The sequence below is a fragment of the Macrobrachium nipponense genome, chromosome 2, assembly GCF_015104395.2.
Source record: "Macrobrachium nipponense isolate FS-2020 chromosome 2, ASM1510439v2, whole genome shotgun sequence".
Lineage (NCBI taxonomy): Eukaryota > Metazoa > Arthropoda > Malacostraca > Decapoda > Palaemonidae > Macrobrachium > Macrobrachium nipponense.
In genome coordinates this window covers 92,047,495-92,072,481 of record NC_087201.1, presented here as the reverse complement: position 1 = coordinate 92,072,481, position 24,987 = coordinate 92,047,495, and the positions used below count along the sequence as shown (strand labels likewise).

At 36.9% G+C, this 24,987-nt stretch overlaps 1 protein-coding gene and 1 long non-coding RNA gene across 2 annotated transcripts in view; both read right to left on the bottom strand.

The window, feature by feature from the left end:
- The window catches only part of LOC135220784 (uncharacterized), a 216,158-nt gene that overhangs the window by 93,684 nt on the left and 97,487 nt on the right, over positions 1-24,987 (bottom strand). Inside the window, 2 exon segments of the mRNA XM_064258261.1 lie at positions 10,567-10,718; positions 11,367-11,483. Of these exon segments, the coding sequence (XP_064114331.1) occupies positions 10,567-10,718; positions 11,367-11,483 (269 nt within the window).
- Positions 21,447-22,778, bottom strand: LOC135220786 (uncharacterized). The gene is made up of 2 exons (XR_010315798.1): positions 22,217-22,778; positions 21,447-22,044 (listed from the first exon to the last, which is right to left on the bottom strand). It is a non-coding gene; the product is annotated as an uncharacterized LOC135220786 (long non-coding RNA).

Here is a 24,987-nt window from a genome sequence, read left to right as displayed (position 1 = left end):
TGAAGAGTACTTTTTTCACAAATTGACAGACAATTTTTTGCTTTTGTCATGAAATGATGTTTAATTTTTAAACTTCAAATATACTATATTACTTTAAATTATTTCCATACATTAAAAGATCTACTATGACTAATTGAAAAATGAAATTAGATGTCAATGATGGCTCCCCTTTTGAGGGGCATGTGTACATGTAAATGAAGGAAAACATGTACACTCTATGCAGACAAACGCTTACCTTGGAAGAATTTATTTTAAAAAAGAAACAAATAAAAGGCCTGCAAAACCATACAAGAAAGACAGAAAAGAAACATTCTGAGAAAGAGAAGGGGGCGAGGGATTTCTATCACACTGAAGATATCACCTCAGTGAGGTGCTACTTCAAGGATTCAGTGGGTTTTTTGTAAGTTGTTGAAAGTGACAGTAAAACAAATCAAAAATGAAAAAATGATAAAAGTACAGTCAATAAAACATAGAAGAGTGGTCAGTGGAAACTGCCAAGAGAAGGCATACCACAGGAAGCAGAGGAAGTATGTGAGATGACACTGGGGAAGCTATGACAACTGAATCCAAATACCAAAGAGCTACTGAATATAAAAAGAGAGCCTTCAGGCTCTTACAGAGGATAGCAGGGAAAAAGAGAGATAAAGTTCATTGTGGTAACTAGGACTGGTCCGACGATCTTATTTCCTATGAAATATTTCAGATCTTATTTATTGTATTGCAAATCTTCTAAAATTTCACTTCTGAATAGCAAGGTGAAAATCCTTTAGATTTCGACAAAACTTCATGCAAAAAAAGTTCAATACCTGAATATAAATTGTTGGTTGTAAGTTACACAATAATATATGTTTCACTTTAGGTAATGAACTGTATTCTCTACATTCAAGTTTGCAGTGTGGATTACTAATCAAATATCCAAGAGTCAGATAATGGTGACCAATCTGAAGATGAGCCAATATTACTCAATGTGGGTTTTTTTTATAACTACCACCATGGTCCAACAGTTTGTTTAGTGTTTTCACATTTTTAATTTATTGCCTATCATATATGTCCCCATTTAATTTATTGGCTATGTGCAGGGACCCAACAAAATTTTAGAGCAATAATCTTGAGGGGAGATTCAAAATTCTTTTAGCCAATGAAAATGTGGAATGTTTTTAATAACTAACCATTCACCCTGTAGTAGGAGTGTAATAATACTGCCATCCTAGGTCCTGCATGTTGTAAATGGCGACTAAAAAAAGCTGCTGCCTTGCAGTCTTAATTTTCTAGTCAAAGGCTAGGCCCACTGCCAATAACTGTGGAAACTACTGCCCTGCAGGTGAACTTTTTAGTTAAGGGCAAGGCCCACCGCCAATAACGGCGGTTGATGACAGCAAGGGCATGCGGTCGTAAAAACCCCTTTGCCAAATAATAAACCATGCCAGATGTTGTAAGGAAAGGGTCACCAAGCAACCGACCCCTTAGTTTGTTTGTTTTGTTTGCATGGTGATTTTTTACGTTGCATGGAACCAGTGGTTATTCAGCAACGGAACCAACGGCTTTACGGGACCAACGGCTTTACGCGACTTCCGAACCATATCGAAAGTGACCCTCTACCACCAGAAATACAAATCTCCCACACCTCAATGGAATGTCTGAGAATCGAACTCACGGCCACCGAGGTGGTACGCCAACACCATACCAACCACGCCACCAAGACCCTCAGACCCCTTAGTATAGGGATGACGGTGGGAAAGAAGATTGACCAAGGATGCAACAAATCCTAAAACATGGATAATTTGGACCCATCTGTTAAAGCTATGTAATGTGGACCTTTTTATCTTGTTTTATTGTATGTTTCTTTTGATATTCAAGGGTATATGCAGTGTTTCTGGTTAGATATTGTACCTGCACACTTTATGCATAATCTAATTCTAACTGGGAATGGTGGTGGATTACCATTCAAGAAAATGTCTTCAACTGAAAAGCTTTTTACTTAGCGAGTCACCTGACTGAATTCCGACTGTGTTTCATATGGTTAGTATGTCACAAGGATGAGACAGAGAAACTTAAACACATTCAACTTCTATGGATTTACTTGGGGAAGCCTTGAATACTTATGGGAAGATCTTAAGTCCTTCTCTGTGAATTGTATTTAATCTTTTTAATATTGAGTCAAATGCTGAGCCACACATTTGGCTTCCATTTCCTTGAAGAAGAACAGTTGCTCTGTATAGTAGAATCAGAGTACTATATCTGTCAGCTTTCCAAGTTATGTGATAAATTTGATAAAGTTTGATGCATTTTTTGTTTACTTCTGTTCCATGTGAGCTTTCCAGTTTGTGTGAATCAAATATTTTCATTGTTTTGTGTTTTACTCAGAAGTCTGGCTACTAGCCATAAAAGTGGCTACTATAATCAGTTTTCTGTTTTGCTTTCTTTCATCTTTCAAGATCTCAATTTATATAATTTACCTGTGGTTTGATACATTTAAGATAAACTGTAATAATCATTGCATACTGTGGAGTTGAAAAGCATTTTCATTTTACATCACAGTATTACAAACAACAAAATAAGCTGCAAATAATAGAGTTATGGTGTCATAACATATATAAAAGGCGCCATTAACCAGTGATCGGCTATTAACACGATATTGGCCCCATAAACTGCTGAGTTTCGGTTAATGGCGCTTTTCACTGATCAGCATCACCCAGCCGAGAACAGAACCCCCACCGATACCCAGGGACTGCCTGTCGTCTTCTCCGTGGTATAAGTGGTGTTACAATTACTGTGGCCATCCACACATGTATGTGTATTTGCACTTGCTTATATGCGTACATTCCACTTTGTGTATATACATCATATGTCGTGGAGTTGAAACTATTATAATATTAATAAAGAGCTACTCTGTTCCCAACAGATACAGGTAGAAAACCATTTGCAAAAAGAAAATGACATGTAAGCCCATGCCCTATTATTATCTCAAAATATAAGAATTTAATGTGTAGGTCTGTACCCTGTCATTGCCCTAACATATAAGAAATTTACAAGTAGGCCCATGCTCTATAATTGGCTCAAAATATGAAAAATTGAGTAGTCCTATGCCCTATCATGCCAAACAAAATATAAGAAATTGACGTGTAGGCCTATGCCCTATTATTGCCTCAAAATACAAGAAACTGACATGTAAGTCTGTGCTCTGTCATTGCCTCAAAATATAAGAAATTGACGTGTAGGCCTATGCCTCGTCATTACCTCAAAATATAAATAACTTAACATGTAGGTCTACGTCCTGTTATTGCCTCAAAACAAAAGAAATTGATGTGTAGCCTAATCTCTCAATGATGCTATGAATATTTAACAGGCGGGATTATGATGAATTAATACCCTAATATCGGAACTGGCTGCATAAGTCTATGCTTTATTTCAATTAACATGGTCTATGTAGGACAGCTTATATAGGGTAATACCAATTTAAAAGAATAAAAAGCAAGATGATTATGTACTTAGGCTACGCACAAAGATAAAAAAAAGCACAAAGTGATCCAAGATCTTCATACTGATGTATATATAACTTCATATATCTTTTATTGGAGATATAACTTGCATACTTCACAACTCTGGGAACTCGAATCTGCGTCATCATGATTCATGCACGAAACTCAACATTACTGAATGGAGTCACATTACCAAATGGAGTTGAATCCATACTGGTAATCATTTGGCCTCTTAACTGGTTTAATGTCATTCCCCCTTCAAGAACTAGCTAATCACTAGTGTGCAGTAGGTGGGGCTTACCTGCAAAGCTAGGTGGACTTTGCTATAGTTTGCACACCTAGGTACAGGCAATGCCCGGTTATCGGCAAACTCTGTCTAGTGCCATAAAATCAGCAATTTATGGTGCCATAATGCATTGAGTTCTGGTTATTAACAGCTTATGGCGCCATAACATACCTAACAGAGGCGCCATTAACCAGTTGTCGGTTCCATAAATAGCCGAGCTTCAGTTAACGGCAGTTTTCGCTTATTAGCATCCCACCGAGAAAGGAACCCCTGCTCATAAATGAAGATTGCCTCTATATCACTGATATCACCTTGTGCAATACTATATATATATATATATATATATATATATATATATATATATATATATATATATATATATATAGTATTGCACAAGGTGATATCAGTGATATAGAGGCAATATATATATATATTATATATATATATATATATTATATATATATTATATATATATATATATATATATATGATATATATATACATACCTACATACATACATACATACTACATACATCCCATAACATACATACCTACATACATCATACATACATACATCCATACAACATACATACATACATACAACATACATACTACATACATTACATACATACATTACATACATACATCATAACATACATACATACATATACATATACAACATACAGACATACATACCTAACATACTACATAGATACATACATAACATAATAGATATATAATAGATAGATATGAGATAATATAGATATATATTATTATATATATTATATATAATTATATATATTATCTATATTATATATATACATACATACATACATAACATCATAATACATACATAACATATATTAATATATATATATATATATATATCATATCTATATATTATATATATATATCTATATATTCTGTTTCTATATAATATAATTATATATAATATTATATAATATATATATAAAATATATAATTATATATAATATATAATATATTATATATATATAATATATATATATATATATATATATGGAGAGAGAGAGAGAGGAGAGAGAGAGAAGAGAGAGAGAGAGGAGACGAAGAGAGAAGAGAGAGAGACGAGAGAGAAGGAGAGACGAGAGAGAAGAGAGAGAGAGAGAGAAATAATTTTTTAATATGCTTTCATTTTAATTTCAAAATTATCCCCCGTCAAGTTGTTACATATCAATCTCGATTACAACTCACGTTTCTCTTTCACACGAGTCCAATAAGGCTGAGCAAGGGAATCACAGGGCAAATGAAGATATAAACAAGGTTTACATATTTTCCATATCACCAATTATTTTAATAAGAAAAGTTCTTTGTGCGATAACTGATATGATGTGGGCAGGTTTGGATTAGGTTCCATTACCTAAACCTGAAACATTTGATTGCAATAATTTTATATAGCCTAGTCCCTACTAGACCACCCATCTGTTTTTCTTTGATCTTGTTACATAGTATGAAGGGTTAAGTTTTGCCACATGCTTTAGCAGTCAAGAAAAAAAAGTGTCAATTCAATTGGCTGATTCTAGGATTCTGATTATTGTATGTTTGGTTGATTATGCCCTGTTGACTAGTATGTGGGGAGGGGGGGAGAGATAATTATTGGTCAGACACTTAAGACTCCTTTCCTAGTTATTTTCGCAAAGATTTTGTAAAGGAGTACGTCACATATATAAGATGGTAAAATTTTATAAGACAACTTTTGTTTTCCTTTACAGCTACACAAGTGATTGCAGGCTTGAAAATTTCTGCACTGTCTTTACTGCATCTGTTAATGATTCTCCCCCTCCACAAGTTGAGTTTCCTTCAGTTCTCTGTATCATGATTTTAGTAGCATTACTAGAATTGGTCTCCAACTACAGATTCAAACCACAAAGTACTGATTTCTTTTTCAATCATTCCTTCCATAAAGTGTCAAATCATTATGACCTAGGTCAATGAATTTAGTGATTTGGGTCTGTGGCCAAATTTATGTAATATGAGAACTGCTCCAACTGCTTGACCAGCATTTTAAAAACCTCCCTGGTGATGTATGTTTGTTTGTATGGTGTTTTTACGTTGCATGGAACCAGTGGTTAATCAGCAACTGGACTGACGGCTTTACGTGACTTCCGAACCCCGTCAAGAGTGAACCTCTGTCACCAGAAAGACACATCTCTAACCCCTCAAAGGAATGCCCAAGAATCGAACTCGCAGCCACCAAGGTGACAGGCGAAGACGATACCGATCACGCCACTGAGGCACTTCCCTGGTGATGTGGTACAGAATCCATCTACTTAAGAGGGCCAATCTGTGTTAGACTTTTTGATGTTTGTGTGCATGTGAGAACAACTTTGGGTTATTAGAGGAATTCTCTAACAATGTTATCCTCTACATACTTGGGTGTCATGATTCACAAGAATTGATTACATTACACTTTGCTCAACCTGCTGCATACTCTAATGAAGCTGATTGCTCTCAGTAACTTATATTCTATACTCTATATCTTAACATCCTACAAACTGCCTCCATCTGATCTAGCATATACTAGTAGTATGTATATGGTATATATACACATACTGCCTTTTGGCTATAGAGGCAGTTAATGATAAATGAGGGGCATTAGTATGCATCCCTTTGCTCATCTTGCACTCATTATTGTCCCTAGTTTTACTGTATTGTCTCACTTTTTTTACCTATTTATTCAGAAGATAATATGTACATGTATTTGAATATGTGATGGCCCTAAGCCCTATAATACTGTGATATATTTGTCAGCATTGCCTGTTTCTTGTCTTGTAGTCCATTGTGTTAATTGTTGGTAGCAAAATGACTTTACCTTATGTTTCCTTCTCCTTAAAATTACCTTTGACAATACTTTACTAGCTTTACATACTGAAGTATTAGGCCACATTTGCCAGTCAACATCAAACTTTCTTTAACTTGTGTCACTACTTATAACCCAACACGAATTGTACATAAGTGCATCTGTTGCTCTCCAGGTTCCAGAATGAACCTTGTGGGTTTGACACAGGAGTAGATTAGCATACTTACCCACTTAGCTTAGTGGGTAAGTCAAATATTTATTTATTGTTTCATACCCAAAAGGCACGTTTAAATCCTAGGTCAGACAGATGCATGTCATGTAAAATTTCTGTAGGGTGGGTAAAGTGAATTTAATATCAATGGATAGTTGTGGCTAAATAGAAGAGACTACAAAAAGTTTTGTGTGAATTAGTCATGAACTATCACACACAAATATAAATATACCAGTCTTTCACCATCGTCATAAAAAAATTGCAACTACATATTTGATGCACAATTATAAAATTTCTATATGGCCCTAGCGTATGAATAGTACATTGCAGTACTTTGTATGTACCATATATATTACAGGGCCATCATCAGTTATTCTATTACGTTTCTAGTTGTCAGAGTATATATTTAAATTTTTACAATATATTGAATTTGTCCAATATTTTCCTGGCAATTTTCATGTAAATTTTCCCACTGAAGGCAACCATGATATATTGCTGTTATCTGCAATAACCCATTATTTCCCTACTTCTATCACAAGGATAAACTTGACAGTGGAAATTCTGAAATGAACAATTTACGATCTAGAAATTACTACCAAAGAAATCTGTATCATTGCATACTTACCTACCTGCTTTCCATCACTGGAAGTTGCTCTTTCCTGAAAAATCTCTAGCCTTTTATGCAAGGATTCAGCAATAATTTCAAACTGTTTTTGAGTAACTGGAAACACATTCCATTTAACCCTACAAAAGACTTTGGAAAAAATATATTAAATTCTCATTTTAGGATTAACAACATTAAATGATTAACAGAGATGCAAAAAAAAAAGGATTGAAAAGAGCATTTGCATTACAGTATGTACTCTGACAACTGATTGTTAGAATAGTGGACCATCATAGTCTTAAAAATAAAGAAGTCAATCAAGAGTTGCCTCAGTATGTCCTGAACTCACTACATGGCCCTACGAAACTTGCAACTAGATAGGGGATTAAACATGGTTCAAAGTACCTTGACTTGTCAAAGAATTTTTATAAAAACCTCATTCTATATTTAATATAGTATCTGAATCTTTTCCTATAAACTTCACTGATATTTATGAATTTTTCAAGACAGAATTTTTGGATGTCTCTTGATAGTATCCTAAATAAGCTTAGGTTTTTGTGCAACGACAGGTGAACCTAATTTGCATCTAACTGAGGCTTGTTCTCCATTCTAACCTAAAACTATCCCCAAACTTTCTTGACTAATCTTTTCACTTCTCCTCCTTAATTAAATTTTTTCCCATCATTGTTGAATAAGAAAAGCTTTATTACTTTTAAGAGCCAAAAAATACTTGTAATATAGGTGAATAAAACAGGCCTCTGGGGGTGACAAATAGACCACCTACGTCTACCAGCCACGTACCACATAGGCCTATGAAAGAGTTTCACCTATTTTATTGAGCTCAATCAATTTACAAGAAACTTACAAAGCACAAAAATATAGTAACCACAAAACTGATCACATCTATATAATGGCTTGCATGGAGGATATGCAATGGAAGGATGTACTTTATTATTCAATGGTTACAAAAAATCTAAAACATTATGTAGTCTGCCAAATTTTTCTTAAGATCACTACCACAGAAACTTGTATATAATGATTGGTGTCTCTGTTCTTGTATGAATTTCTTTCTTTTATTAGGAAGGGTTATCAATTTTTATTTCTTTTATTGTACATACATAAAATTCTAATACAGAGTGATCTTCATTACATTCTATCTATGCCTCATCACAATGTGTGCTATACTGTATACAATATAGTAGTACTTTTTACCAATCATCATTTTCATTGAGAAACCCACGAGACTTTTATTTTTCTTTAGAACTAAAATGAAAGGGATGTCTTTATTTTTAAGGGAAATACATCTTCACCACCAACAGCTTGGAAGATTCTTGTTTTCTACATGTCTTTAAGGATAGGTCATCTTTATTCATTCTGAGTCATCTTTACAGAGTACATTTAAGAATAAGATTTATGCCAACACTAAAAACTGACAAAAGGCCTTCAGAGCATGAAGAGCAGGTTAATTGTGATGCTAGTCATGATGGAATGTATTAATTCATGAAAAATCAATGTCCAAAAAAGGCATCAAATGAAAATCTAAAATGACTGAGGTAAAGGTATGGTCAAACTTAAATAAGTAAATGCCTAAGTAGAATCCTGATTTATTCCTGCCAATGTGTATTTAATAACAACACCTATACACTAAAGGGGTGCAATGACATCACTTTAACTTGACAACAATCACCAACCCTTTAATAGTCTTGATACACACACACACACACACACAAAACCATAAGAACCACACCCTGATGAGTTAAACTTGCATAAAAAAGCATCAATTTCAGAGATACCTATTCAACTTATGCAATCACTAACAGCTATTCCTACTCCTAAGGACTGCAGTACAACTGTAACTGGCTTCTACAAATCAATCATCTTTTGGAGACATTGGGAAGGGAAGAAGAAAAAAAAATGCAAAATTGGCTTTGTCAGTAAAATTTTCCCTGGATGCTAATCTTTTATTGAAATTTCAATGGGGGAGAAGGGGAAAACCTTTCTTTAGAGAATAACTGGATAAAACAATAAATATGACCCATGGAAGTAGGTATGAAAAATTTTCACAATTCTTATTTGTGAAAAGTTTACCTAAAATAAAATTCTCATATCTATACTGTACTATTACTATTCATGAAAAAGGTATTTTGTATTTATCCTAAACTGATGTTAAAAATACCTGCAAATATTCAGTTTACAAACTAGCTGTGAGCCAAAGCATACCACTTGAAAATTCTTTCACAAAAGAAATTTCATAATTTCATGTTCATTTTGCTTTCTTTCAGGTGTTCCATGGACCTCATTTAATGGAAATGGCCAGCTCATCAGACAATTTTGGTGAATACTGAATGTAAGGAGCATTCTTAAAAGCTACTGTAACCTTTCTGGCTGAACAGACTTAAAAATAATGGTAATCTTTTAACTGAAAATCATTTGCCTACTACAAGATTTCCTTTGGTACTCTTAGCTTTTATTTATATTCATCATCAAAACATTCACTGAATCTAATTTCAAAATACTAGATCTCTGAATGTCTAGTACTGGATACTATCAATGCAGATTTATTCTTCTGATATTATCTCTATCTCAATCAGGCATCTTACATGCTTTGGTTTCCAAGAAAAACACCTAATCAAATAACTGCAAAACTACTGAGCTGGAGCAAATATATGAGAGAGAGTCAAAATACCCACAAAGAGCAATCTACAAAAGATGGAAATGAAGAGTATAAATACAAGTACACTACAGAAAGGAAACTGAATACCAAAACCAACTCCGACTGGTTATAGGACTGCAAGAGGAAGATGGAGAATTGGAAAATCGAAATTCTAAGACTTGTGAATGATTATTACTAAAAGTGACAAAATAGTTAGTAAAACAATTCTTACTCATCTAGTGGGATACATAAAATTATCCACGGTATAAAAAAAATCATCTTTGTGTTTCCTGATACAAAAACCTATGAAAATTGTCAATATCCTTTTAAATAAACAGGAGAGGAACAAAATCAAAAGTAATGCTAGGATGACTCCATGGTATAATATGAGAGATTTGACTCCAAGTATGGAAGGCTTGTGTATCACGGTTGAAAAATTCAAACGTGTGTTAATTAAATGATAAAAATGACACATGGATATGAAAGTATTGTACCTGAGGCCACGCACTGGGTCCTTATGTGCTTGGAACAGCTTCACATTATTCATATTCGTCTGCCAATATTTAACAAAGCCACCAGTATCTCCAGTTACCATCCATTGATCGTTGTGGGACCAGACCATCGTTCTCACACTACTGTCATGAGCCTGAAAAACTTAATTTTGTCAACCTCTGAATGTAACCATCCTATGACCTAAAAAGAGAGAGAGAGAGAGAGAGAGAGAGAGAGAGAGAGAGAGAGAGAGAGAGAGAGAGAGAGAGAGAGAGAGAGAGAGAGAGATACTTGACAGAAATGTACATGATAAATGATAAGGTAACACTACAAATGTAAAATAGAAATGCTGAAAAAATTAACACCTGTCACTGGAAGGAATGCTAAATTCATTCATGACAAGTGGTCTGTGCTCCACTGGCTACACATCTTTGCTATACTCAAGATATATACCACCTCATCCAATCCTTGGGCCACTGTAAACCTTCCTTTTGTTGTGATTTTTGTACTTTGTAATGGTAAAAAAAAATCCCTGATGAAATTTATACATCACAGAAGATAGAATAGCACTGCAACTTGAGAAGTAAAAAACAAAATTAACTAAGCTGACAGCAGTCATAATCAATGAAACTTTCTTTAAAAAGGGTTGACTTCTCATATATATAAATGAAATGTGACAAAAAAGGTGTACAGCAGCCATATAAGCCAACAAAAGCATACTCTTCTTGGTAAATTTAAGTAATTACAATAAAAAGCTACAAATACTAACAAGATTAGCCAATAGATATGATAAAAAACTTACTTGTAAAATTGTTTCAAAATTGAAGGTCAATCCATTCCAAAGAGTAAATTCCCCAGAGGAAGCTCCTGTCACCAGTCTCCTGCCTTCTGGTGTCCATGCCAAGCAGAATATTGGACACTGAAAAGAAAATGCATGAGCAGTTATAACTGGCCAAGAATTATACTCTTCATTTTTTGTTTAGTGTTACTGCAATAAATACACACAAGAACACTCCTCTCTCCAATGCATGATACTCCCTTCACTATCTGGTTGTCATCAGGCCTGGATCTAAAACCCCCCAAAACTAAATTGAGTAGGACCCATGAGCCAGGCCCTAGGAACTGGTTGAAATACCATGGCAGGGCCTGCAGAATGAAAGTATCCACCTGGACTGGTTATTTACACAAATTGCCTCTTGAAATGCACTATTCAACAAATGTTTGTGACATACAGTCGTGGCTCTTTTAAATGTGCAGAAAGACCCATAAGTAGGAGACAACAGCAAAAATCAAGTCTTATGCTTAGCTTATGTTAAACAACCATAAAATCCTAACCTAACCTTGATAATTACTTAGCCTACTCTATGCACACATAACTACCCTTACAAAGGAATATAAAAATATATTTTCACTCACCTTAACTTTGTGTGTGCAAAGTTACAGCCTCAGTTACAACATTCCATAGCCAAGGCTTGTATTTATTCACTACAGTACCTTTTTGTTCACAAATTAACCCTGGATATGCTCTCGAATAGCAATAACAGGTTTTGGGTGGACAACGGATATGCTCACACGACTAGCAATCACAGGTTTTGGGTAGACGACGGTTTAACTCATGGTTACAATATTATACGCCATCTATTTGTGGTATCAGGCAGGAAAGAGATGCCATTACTTCTATAGCCCATAAATTCACTAATGGCCAGGAAAGAGGTGCCATTACTTCTATAGCCCATAAATTCACTAATGGCATCTTTAAGACTAGTTAAAATCAGACTCGGCAGCTCAGAGGTTTGTTTTGATCTTGACTTCAAGGGAGGTTTTAGTTCTTACCTTATATGATAGTATGTAAATTGTAAATGTAATTTTGCAAAGAAAAGTGTAAAGAAAAATTAGAAAAAACATGTATAAATCTAAAAAATCTATTTATCAGAAAAAGCATGTATTACTTGATAAAGTTTATGACTATAATGTAAGAGGCCCCACAAGGAGTTGTAAATAAAGTAATTTTCCATTTCTCGTAGAGGGTAGGGAAAATTTTTTAGAATTTTTTTTCTTACACCTTGTGCATTTCCATATGTAACTCTTTCCATTGATGTGTTTTTTCTTTAAATTAGCCGACCTCAAAATTTTACCGACCTGGAGTGCTGCATACAGATTTATTACCCTGCCTCCTACGGGTTAACGCCTAGCCTAAGAGCTTTGCCTTTGGCTGTTGTTTTCCATTTCTGATATTGTATTTACTTACTGATGTTCTAAGTCCAACAACTTTAAACAAACCTTAATTCTATTCATAATACTACACTGTAAACAATACTAAAAACTTCGTGTACATTTGTTACTGTTCACTATAAGGCAGTTACTTAATCACTAAAAGGCAGTCACTTGAAGTAATCCAAAGAGATGCCAATACTTATATACCCCATAAATTCAATAATGGCAACTTTTACACTGCCTATAATCAAGACTCAGCGGCTCATACAAGCTTAGTAGAGATTCTGACTTCAAAGGGGAATGTACTGCTTCTCTGTCTCATATAAGATCTTTTTATAAATTTGCTTATAAATAAACCAAAGGGCTGCTGTTGGTTTTAGATCTTGTCTTTTATGATAGCACGTTACTTGTAAATGTAAATTGAAAAAAAAAAAGTGTAAAGAAATATTAGAAAAAAACATGTACAATAAAAAAAGTAACAATCTTCCTTCTCAGTAAATTTACAGACAAATATTTTTCAACAATTATGCTAAGAATTTATTACTGATTTTATTTCTTTTATGTTTTGATATTGTATGAGGTGTAATTATAATTTTATAAAATAAAATAAAATTGTTTATTAGAAAAATGACAAAATCTTTAATCAATTTGTATATTTCATAGCTAACAAACCTGAGGTCTTAACAATAGGATAAATCTTCTAGCACTAGCTGGAAACCAGTAAAAACAAAGATTGTAAAAACAAGGAATCTGTGGCATCTGGCAACTCCTGCATATACGCGGTTGATGTTTGGTCTTTGACCAAGCTCAGACCCCCACGAAAAACTTATGATTGTCTCGTAAAAGAAGCCCCACAAGGGGTTGTAAATAGTAATTTTCAACTTCACATGGAACGTAGGGAAAATTTTTAAGAATTTTTTTCTTTCACCATGTGCATTTACATATCTTCCTCTTTCCATTGATGAGTGTTTTCGTAAATTGTCTGACCTCAAAGTTTACTCAGCTTGAGTAACTGCATAACGATTTTTTATCCATCCACTAAGGGTTAAAGTACACTTACAGGAAATGTATGAATAAAAGAGTTAAAAGTTGACTTTCACTGATATGGAATTATTCCTTGAATAGGCTATTTATTAAATGTGAATCTTTTCGTGTATGTTGATGGTAACCATAATCATCAATTAGGGCACAAAAAACACAATGCTTCACTGCAACGGACAATTGGCTTTAACAGATGGCCTTTACCACCATTAGTCCTTTAAAACGAGGTTTTATAGTAGTAGTAATTACATAGCTATTAGTTTCATTTGTATGGCAGCTTAAATTCAAATTCCGCACTAGTACTTCATATGTTGAGTGCGGGTGACTAGTCTCGCCTGCTAATGAGTGTCAGGAATGACTTAGCAGACCTCATTCTGCTTATGCCTTATGTCCATGAGAGGAGAGGAGAGGAGAGGAGAGGAGAGGAAGAGGGGGGGTGGGGCTCTGATCATGTAATTTACTTGTTAAGTAGTATATATATGAAACTTTATTTTATCATAAAAAATGACATTTTTATATGTAAAATAAAATTTTATATATATATATTTACCAAGGAACTAAATATCTATACATAATTTCTACTTTCATGGCAGCTTAGATCTGAAAATCTGCGGTAGCTATTCTTTTGTTTTTGGTGTCAGTAACTGCTGGGCCCACTTTCACGGACAAATGGGTAAAAAGTAGCTAAAGAGCTCAATTCATTTATGCTCTATGTCCATAAGAGGGGATGAGGGAGGGCCCCAAGTAGTTACTTGATAAGTATATACTATAAAAATTTTTATTTCATGATAAAAATGTCTATATAAGTAACTTACCATTGCACATTGAACAGAGGTGGAACATTATGGACATATACCATCTAAAAACACTCAATGTGATGAATTTACGATAGTAAATTAGCTAGTATTGAAACAATACTTCTTGTATCCTCACCTGGTATAGACAACTTCAGTATAAAGATACTGCCTCTGGTCAGAGCTCTTCTCGACCTGTAGTGGCATGAAAGTAAGGAGTCGCCTCTACTTCAGTGGAATACTTTGCAACCAAGGACTACTCCAATAGCTGTCAAATCTTTGTGATGAGGAAAATCCCTTGCTATTTAACAAATTCAACCAGATACACAATCTACCCAAACACCATTAAAAACAAATACCATTAACCATGCATAAAAAACAAGATTGGTGGGTACTCTGGAAAGCAGTACTCCCAAGTTTTCCAAAACTTGACAAACAAATGTCAAATTGAGTGACAGAGGAGAATATATTTTCCTACCGTTCTTTTCCCAACACCATACAAGCTATAGATAACAGTCCTAATGCACTACAGTTATCATAGATTATCTCAACATTACGTCAATAAAAATTTGCAAAACCAGATTTACATCTCCAAAAAGTTGATTCCACAACAGATGTAAGTGAAAAATTACTTTTAAAAGCTAACGAAATGGCTACTGTCCTAATTTCATGAGCTTTAACATTACAAGCAGGAAAATTATCACCTTTAATCTTTGTGTGAGCTTCAGTGATGATGTCTCTCTCAAAAAAAAAAAAAAAAAAAAAAAAAAAAAAAAAAAAAAAAAAAAAACAAAAAAAAAAAAAAAAAAAAAAAAAAAAAAAAAACAGACTGAGCATCAAAGGTAAGGCAAGTTGCTTCTCATATCTTAGTCCTGTCCAAGTAAAGCATCAGTGCTCTCACCGGACACAGACTTTTCTCTTGGTCCGTATGGCCGAGGATATTGGTCAATGCTTTGACTGTGAATGAGCGAGGCCAGTGATTGGACGGTGTTTCATTTTTGGCTATGTAAACCAGAGTGAAAGAACACATCGCACTTCCTGGAGTAAAACCTATGTTCTTGTCCAAGGCTTAAATCTCACCAAAAAATCTACAAAAAAAAGTGTCTTCCTTGTTAAATCTCTACGAACTTCCTTGTTAAATCTCTAAGAGATGAGGAATGAAGAGGTTTGAAAGGAGATCCAGAAATCCATTCAAGGACACCATCCAGATTCCATGAAGGCAAAGTCTTCCTTTCTAGCTCGGAAGTCTTGATAGGCTTAACTGGATCGTTGATATCTGCATTGGCAGATAGGTCCAATCCCCTGTGCTTGAACACGAGTTTAGCATAGCTCTATAGCCCTTTATGGCTGATGTAGCTAAACGTCGTAACGTCCTTAAGAAGAGAAGAAAATCAGCTATCTGAGTTAAAGTGGTAGATGATGATGCAATTGCCTTCGAAGTTGGTCTTGAAAAGCCTTTTGCCCTGACAAGCTTCCTGACAGTTTGAAACCTGTCAGGGAAAGAGTGGATCGTCCTTGATGAAACCGATGAAAGTGCGGTTGCTTGAGCAGACTTCGTTGCTGTGGTTGAAGTCTTGGGAAGTCTACATGAAGCTTGAGAAAGTCCGAGAACCATTCATTCTGCGGCCAAAAGGGGGCTATCAAAATCATCAAAACATTGTTGTGAGACTGAAACTTGTTTTGACATCCCTCACTAAGCTGAGCGGTGGAATGCACAAATGCTGAGATTCGACTAGTCAAGCGCCATCACATTGATTCCCTATGGTAGCGGGTCCAAGACAGGTGAGTAGTAAAGGGGAAGTCTGTGATTCCTCGACGTTGCAAATAGGTCTATCGACAGCTTTCCCCAAAATTTACACAGGTCAGCGCAAACCTTCAGATTCAATGACCACTCTGTCGGTAGAACCTGTTTCGGCAACTTAACTCGTCTGCCAGAACGTTCAACTTTCCTTGAATATACCTTGTGACGTTCTTCGTACGATTATCTCGTACCCAAATAAGAAGATCCCTGGTAGTCTCGTAGAGCGAAAAGGAATAATGTGTCCCTCCCTGATTTTTTTATAAAAGCAAGGGCCATGGTAATGTCCGAATGAACAATAACTGCTGCTGTGTGTCACTGTTGCAAAGTGCTGAAGGGCCAGATGTATTGCCTTGAGCTCTTTCACGTTGTTATGAAGATTTTTGTCTTCTGGAGACCACGTTTCCAATACTTCCAAGTTTCCCAGCAACCCAACCTAGTCTGATGTGTCTGAGAAGAGTATGAGTTTGGGGGTCAGAGGAAATGGAGATTTCCCCTCTGCAAATCTTTCTTCTGTGAGCCACCACTAAAGGTCTTCTTTGATCTCCAGAGTGATCCGAAAAACAAATAGCTTCTGCAACAAGTCTTGAAAACCTCTGGCTGTCTAGAGCCTGTTGAGCCTGTCAGGGCAAAAGCTGACCACTCTTGGTGGATCTGTTGAAGGGATTTTGTTTTAGAAGCCATGATTGGGGGAAGATTTTGGAGAATCCACCAAAAAAAGAGCAAGTTTGGGAACCATTAACATGGGAAAGATAGGGCTAAGAAGGTCATCGTAACTTTACAATGAGCCTGGAACTTGTGTCGTGCTTCCTTGACCATGGAGAAGGGTGTAACGTGAGGAGGTTTGAGATGGACCAGTCTATATATGCTGTCCGATGCACATGCTATAGGGTTGGGATTAGTGAACAAGAGCACGGAGGGCAAAGGTTCCTTAGGTGGCAAACAGGTTCAAAGTTGGCCTGCCTTGTATATCCCATAGATCCTGACAAACCAGGGAACTGAAGATTCGTTCGGTGGGAAGGACACACTTCCGATGGCTAAGAATGTCTATCAGACAGTTCCATGAATAAATCGCATGACTGGGAGGCCTGAAGATCTGTCCATATAAGATGACCTCTTGCTGTTGGGAAGAGCCTCTTTGCTTATGTAAATATGTTAGGACTCTGGTCTTTTGTATATCGAGTACTGTAGACTAGGTGGGAACTTATGGTTGAGAAGTACTGAAGTTCTAGTGATTCACTTTCAGCTTTCTGACATAAATGTGAGCAATCCGTTCTTCTACATTGCAAGTCATGGAAATTTCCAAGTTCTCAAAGTGGAATCCCTGAACTAGAACCGAGGCATCAAGAAGAAGTCTAGCCTAGGTCTGGGCTCAGAAGAAGGGACATCGCTTCCAAGTGTAAATTCGGAAAGTCACCGCTGCGGTTCCGATTGTACATCGCAGCTATGGGAATAAACAAAACCATCCTGCTGTGATTCCCTGTCTCAGTAGGTCACGTTTTTAAAAATTCATACTCCTTCCCTTCGTCGGTCATCCAAATAAAGACTGATGGTGCTTGGAAAGGAGTTCAAAGGCAAGAAGAACAAGGGCTCGAGTGAGGACCTGAACTGTCGTAGAGAGGACGAAGCACACATAGGTCCCCGAACTGAAAGATCCTGTCCAAAAATTCGGATCTGATATACTTTCAGTAGTTCTGACGGGAAAAGTACACATGCTTTCTGCATAATCTTAAGACAATATTTTTTGGTTCGACTTCATCAAGAACTTTGTTTTCTGTTCAAGGAGAGAAAACGTGGGATGTGGATTATGCAGGTTTGTTACCAACCACACAAGCTCGCAAACCACCAAGGGAACTTACAGACCATCAAACAGACTTGCCAACAAATGAGTGGACTAGCTGTCGACTCTACTCTCTTGAAAGTTGAGTGAGCACAAGGACATCCGTCTAGACTTTACCTCTTATGGGGCTTATAAGTGGACTTGACGATGCCCTGTACAGATTGAAAACAAATTCAGAACTGTATACAGCAGAAAGCTTAAAAAAATCTTGAGAAGTCCAGTCACGAAAAATCAGAGAACTGCCTCACAGTAGCATACTAAAACCAAGCTGTGACAAATTGGCATTCAGCTGCAGAAGTGGAGAACAAATTAAGAAGTGCTCTGGAATCAGCATCAGGTGTAATAAGTTGCCCCAGTAGATCCAGAGTTGAACGCAGGTGTGCGATAATGGGCCCATGGGAGCGTTGGTTTTAGAGTTCATGGAACCTTCTTTTTTGCTGGAGCCCAAGTGAGGTCAATTGACCAAAAAGCGCTTGGGAGAAGGTGGCATTACCAATTGTGTCAGAATGCTCAGAACTGGAAGAAAACTGGATGAAGAGTTGTAAAACTCATATGAAGTCAGTTCAATTTGACTAACATCTTGGCGGATGACAGGGTAGTACAGGGTTGGTTTATCCAATGTTCTGAGGAATAACATGAAGAATTTCTGGAAGCGGACATGTCACGGCGTAATGCGACTGTGACCTATTCTTAAGAAAACAGAGACAGAAACAGAAATTTGAAAAGATAGTTCCCACTGCCTTGTCAGCACGGCAGAATTCAAAGCAGTCTCTCAAAAAATGCTTGGGAGTCCTCTAACTTCTTATCCAGGGCTCCTGCTGTCAGTCAACATGACTAGAACTTTAAAATTCTTGAAAATACCTTCAGCAAGGAGGCCTAGTTCCATAGAAGCTCTAGAATAGGGAAGGACAAAAGATATCTGTCCTTCTCCCTCTAGACCAAAGGCAAAACTTCCAATTCAAATATGCAGTTCCTCAGGCCAGGTAAAATTTGAGGTTGGCCATTTACGTAAAAAACACATCACTGGAAAGAGGAAGTTATGCAAATGTACATGGTGAAAGAAAAAAAAATTTTACAAAAAATTTCCCTACCTTCCATGAAAGTTGAAAATGATTTACAACCCCTTGTTAGACCTCGTTTACAAGACAATTGCAAATTTTACCAACTTATATATGTTTTTAATAAATAACTTTATTTTATTTTGTAAAACTATAGTTACAGCTCATACAATATCAAAACAGACAAGAAATAAAATCAGCAACAAATTCTTAGAATATTTGTTGAATAAACCATGGTATGGGAGTGCAACAATGCTACAGGCAAATTGAATGAATTGTGAGTAAAACAAATGAATACAGGTTCACCATCCTTAATCTGAAATTCTAAAAGCCGACAACATAAGGTTGGTGGTCTGGCATGCTAACAGCTGACCATGAATCATTTGGGTGTGTGCTGCTACTCAAATTATTTTTCTGAGTAAATCCCAAGAGAATAAAATAATTGTGCATCTGCCAAGCCTCTCTCTCTCTCTCTCTCTCTTTCTTAGGGAAAGATGGTGCTAAATTAGAGTTTAACCTATGGGTATTAGCACATACGCACAGTGTTTGTAGGTTCTTACCCTGTTTGTGTGTGTTCTTTCTGTTTCAAAATGTGAAGTACAGGAAATACATCTTTGGGTGACAAAACATATAAATTTTGTTGTCGTCAGTCATGCAGACTGTAAAGGGTGTGACCAGGAGGTAAACAAATGAATTAAAATCCCCCAAGAGATTAAAGTGATGAACTTTGTCAGTGCCCATCTTATATCACACCTTTAATGGAAAACGTTCTCCCTAATGTCTTATTCCATTGAGCGAACGAGTGTGTGTGTTCATGTTCTTAATCTCTTGAGGAAATTTTATCTACTTGTTTACCTACTGGTCACACTATTGGGGGAGAATTGATGTATTGGTTGCATCTGACAACATTCTCAAAGGAGAGAGAGAGAGAGAGAGAGAGAGAGAGAGAGAGAGAGAGAGAGAGAGAGAGAGAGAGAGAGAGAGAGAGAGAGAGAGAGAGAGAGAGAGAGAGGGGGGTTGTTTCGTCTGTTGTCTTGCTGGGCTGTTTGCTTTCATTGGAAGCAATAGGAAGGGTCTTGGATGTTTGGCATATTTATTATATTGTATTTGTATGTTTATTATCATTGTTAAGATAATTATTTTTCTTTTTTTGAGAGAAGGTGTGAATGATGAATGGGTGGTTGATGAGTGAACTGCTTGTTTGGCGGGGGTTTTGGCTCATTGAGGGGCTCGGTCGCCAAGCATTTGGAGTCAGTTAGGAGTAGTCAGTCAATGAAGGCATTCAAGAGTGAAAGGTAGTCGGTTCGTGTAGTCGTCTGTTTTTTCACATAATTTTTAGGTATTGAGTAATTGAGTTCTGTCGTGCTTGTGTCTATCTGTGGTTGTCCAGTTGTTGAGCGATTTGTCATGTCTGATGTTTGTGAATTGGTGTGTAGTCTTGGTGCTTATTTGGTGATTTTTGTGTTGGATGAACGGTTTGTTGGTGATTGTGATTGTGTTGGTGTTGTGTTTGCTGGTGTTGCATTTTGGGTTGCACCTGGAGTTGTTTTTGACGGCCATACTGCATGAAAAGCACAGTTTATCACTCTGATTGAGTGCAAGTTTTTCTGGTGAGTAAATGAGTTTTAAGATTTAAAGGTTTTTTTGTTTTTATTTTTATTTTTTTGCCTTACTGAAACAGGTGTCCTGTTGTTAATTAAGTAATGTAAAGGGGTAAGTGTGGCTGGGGGAATTTTGTCAGCCAGGATCGAATAACGTAAATGTGGGAAGGTCTAAAAATGTATTACCTGCACTACATATTTTTAAACTCGTCAAGCTCAGAAATACTTTATGCTTATGCAAATTGTAGGAGTATCATTGGCAATACTACGAGTTAAATCAGGGGTAAATGGCAATTTTTTTTTTTTTTTTTTTTTTTTTTTGGTAATGGGAGGACACTGACTAAGGACACCCCCCCCTTCTACACTCCAAGTATTCATTAGTGAATTACTTATTTTTTTAAATCCCATTTATCCCCCAAGAAAGGATACCCATTGCCAAGTGACTAGACAGTAACCGATAAGGAGAGGATTCCCTTTAGTTTTGGTCACCAAAAGGTGTGAAATTTATTGTTTAGGATAAGGGAAACCAAGTGGAGTTAATTTTAGAGATTTATTATATGTTAATTTTAAAGTTTTTTTTATGACAAAGTCATGGAGCACATTATAACAGTAACAAAAAGATTTGCCAACCAGTTTTTAGAAGAGTAGTAGTGTATGGAAAGTTTGCCTACAATATCACATACACCAAAATGGTATGATGAAAATGAAATTAAACCATTCATTGGTCTATAGCTGTTTCAAAGAATGGTATATGAATGAAAAGCTTTTTCCTTTTATGCGTCTTACTTGTAACTTTTAGGAAATAAAAATGCAAAACAAAATCTTTCATTCTACCTTAATCGATATAATTTAATAACCTAAATTGTCTATGGTAAAAACATCATCAGAGTAAAAACACACAAAGCATAAAAATTAGCAAGGACCAAATGATGGCTCTGCAAGTGAGAAAATGTGACGATACGGGAGCGGATATGTCTCCCAGTAATGACGCTGTGATTTCCATCATACTTGCAAGAACCTAACGCCATAGTTAGATTTTACGTGGGAAATATAATATTTCATCCTTTTTTCTTTCTTTACTTCATCATAACTACTGACGAACTGTTAGTCAATCCTTCCAATCTAGCCAACATTCTGAAATTGTTTAATTGTATAAACATATGCCATGCTATGATTGAAATATAACAACAGAAGTGCATTATGATAAATAGATTGAAATACTGTTTGTAGCAGTACATAACATTACATTACAGTGCTATGTAGGCACTTCACATATACTATAGCAAAGTTTGACATTATGCCCTACCCAATATTCGGCCACTTCCTAAGGTCTTAAGTCAGATGGTACTTGCACTGTTGATCTCCCAAGGAATCAGGCAAAACGACAGGAAGTTGTAAGCCCAAGACTTGAATCATGGATGTGATGAAAGATGTTTCCTAGATGCCAACAGCATCTGAAATTTCTAGGTAGTCACTTTCTAAGTACCAACGAGTCCTGATGTTTCTGACCATGGATATGAAAGACGTCTCCTAGACATCAACAGAATCCGTTACTCCATGGGATCACCTATCCAAGCCAACCCTCACCCAGTCATTGCTAACTTCGTTAATCGGACGGGAAGCGATGGCTGTTATGCCCACGGTCCTGACTGACTAGAGGGTGTGCTTACAAGCACTCACTGTAAGCATGAACATTATAAATACAGAGTACAGTGGTCCCCCCCTATTCGCAAGGGTTGCGTACCAGACCCTCCCATGAATAGTTAGAACCCGCGAATGTTTGGAACCCCTATAAAAACGCTAAAAACAGCCTATTTTGTTAGTTAAAACTCAAGAAAAACCACTAAACATGTTCATACTTGGTTTTTTTAATAGTATTATCACAAAAAATGATATTGTCATGTTACAATAAAGTTTTGTACATACTTACCTGACAGATATATACTTAGCTATAGACTCCGCGTCGTCTCCGACAGAATTTCAATTTCGCGGCACACGCTACCGGTAGGTCAGGTGATCTACCGCCCTGCCCTGGGTGGCAGGACTAGGAACCATTCCCGTTTTCTAATCAGAATTCTTCTCTTCCACCTGTCTCCTGCGGGGAGGCTGGGTGGGCCATTAATCGTATATATCTGTCAGGTATGTATGTATAAAACTTTATTGTAACATGACAATATCATTTTATACATTCACTTCCCTGCCAGATATATACTTAGCTGATTAGCACCCATTGGTGGTGGGTAAGAGACAGCTAACTACTGAAATAGACAGGTAAACAACATATGTTGTAGGTATTAATAAACCTTGGTTCCTACCTTATTAGGCTGAAGACTTCGCGGCTACTGCCTTGGAGTCTGCTTAGCCTCAAGAGCCTCAGCGAGATATTGATCTATGGCTAAGAGTTCTTGTGGGTCTGCCAATGGGGTCTTATCCACTTACTCGGCAGAGCCTAAAGGCCTTGTCATTGGGTGCTATTCCACTAACATGACAATACACCTTGTTCAAGGAGCACACACCGATCCCGATCACCTGATCCTAACATTCATGTTAGGTTTTCTAAGATTGCAAGGAGTTATCCCCGAACTCCTTACAAACAACCAAAAACTCGAAACATAATTACACTTTCATTACAAAATATACAAAAAAAAAAATTTTGTACTCCCCTACTAGCCATACATACCCTTGATCCCCTACCAGCAATGACACTATGCTCCCGTGCGACATCAGTGAGCTTGCTAATAGAAAACCAAGCACATATCTGACAAGAGGGTTTATGTACGATAAAACACAATATTTAAGGATCAGTCTTTGCTCCAAGACCCAGCACTGTATCTGCTGATACAAATGGACCTAGCGAGAAGCACTTCTCATAGGTCACTCTCACATCCTTCAGATAATGAGATGCAAACACTGAATTGCACCTCCAATATGTAGTCTCAATGATATTTTTTAGAGACATATTCTTTTGGAACGCCAAGGACGTTGCTACTGCTCTCACCTCATGGGTCTTGACCTTTAGAAGACCGAAGGATTCCTCCGAGCAGTTCTTGTGAGCGTCCGTAATTACGCTTCTCACAAAGAAAGCCAAGGCGTTCTTGGACATGAGTCTTTTGGGGTTCTTCACCGCACACCAAAGACCTTGTTGACCAAGCTCCCATCTGTCTCTTCCTCTCTAAATAATATTTAAGAGCTCTCACTGGACAGAGAGACCTCTCTATCTCTCTGCCTACGAGGTTAGATAGGCCTTTTACCTCAAAACTTTTGGGCCACGGTTTTGACGGGTTTCGTTCTTTGCCAGAAACATTGTCTGGAAAGAACAGATGGCAGCATCTCCTTTGAACCCCACTGTGGAATCTAGAGCGTGCAATTCGCTCGTCCTCTTGGCTGTAGCGAGAGACACCAGGAATAAGCATTTCCTAGTGACGTCGCGGAAGGAAGCCAGATGTAAAGGCTCGAATTTATCCGATGAAAGGAATTTCAGTACCACGTCTAGATTCCAACTAGGTGTTCTAGGAGTAGCTGCCTTTGAAGTTTCAAAGGATCTAATTAGATCGTGTAGATCTTTGTTGCTTGCAATATCTAACCCTCGATTCCTAAATACTGAAGACAGCATGCTTCTGTATCCTTTTATTGTTGAGACAGAAAGGTGTGATTCCTCTCTCAGAAAGAGGAGGAAATCGGCAATATTCACTATAGAGGTACTGGAGGAGGACAGCTTCTGACTCTTACACCACCTCCTAAAGACTTCCCACTTTGATTGGTATACTCTTCTCGTCGAAGCTCTGCGGGCTCTAGCGATAGAGCCCGCAGCCTTGCGAGAAAAGCCCCTCGCTCTGACAAGTCTTTCGATAGTCGAAAGGCAGTCAGAGCGAGACCTGGGAGGTTGTGATGAAACCTCTCGAAGTGGGGTTGTCTGAGTAGATCTGGTCTGTTTGAAGAGATCTGGGGAAGTCCACTATCCACTCCAGTACCTCTGTGAACCATTCCTGGGCTGGCCAAAATGGGGCTATTAGCGTCAACTTCAGTGTTCTTCGAAGCTACGAACTTCCTGAGCACTTCCCCCAGGATCTTGAACGG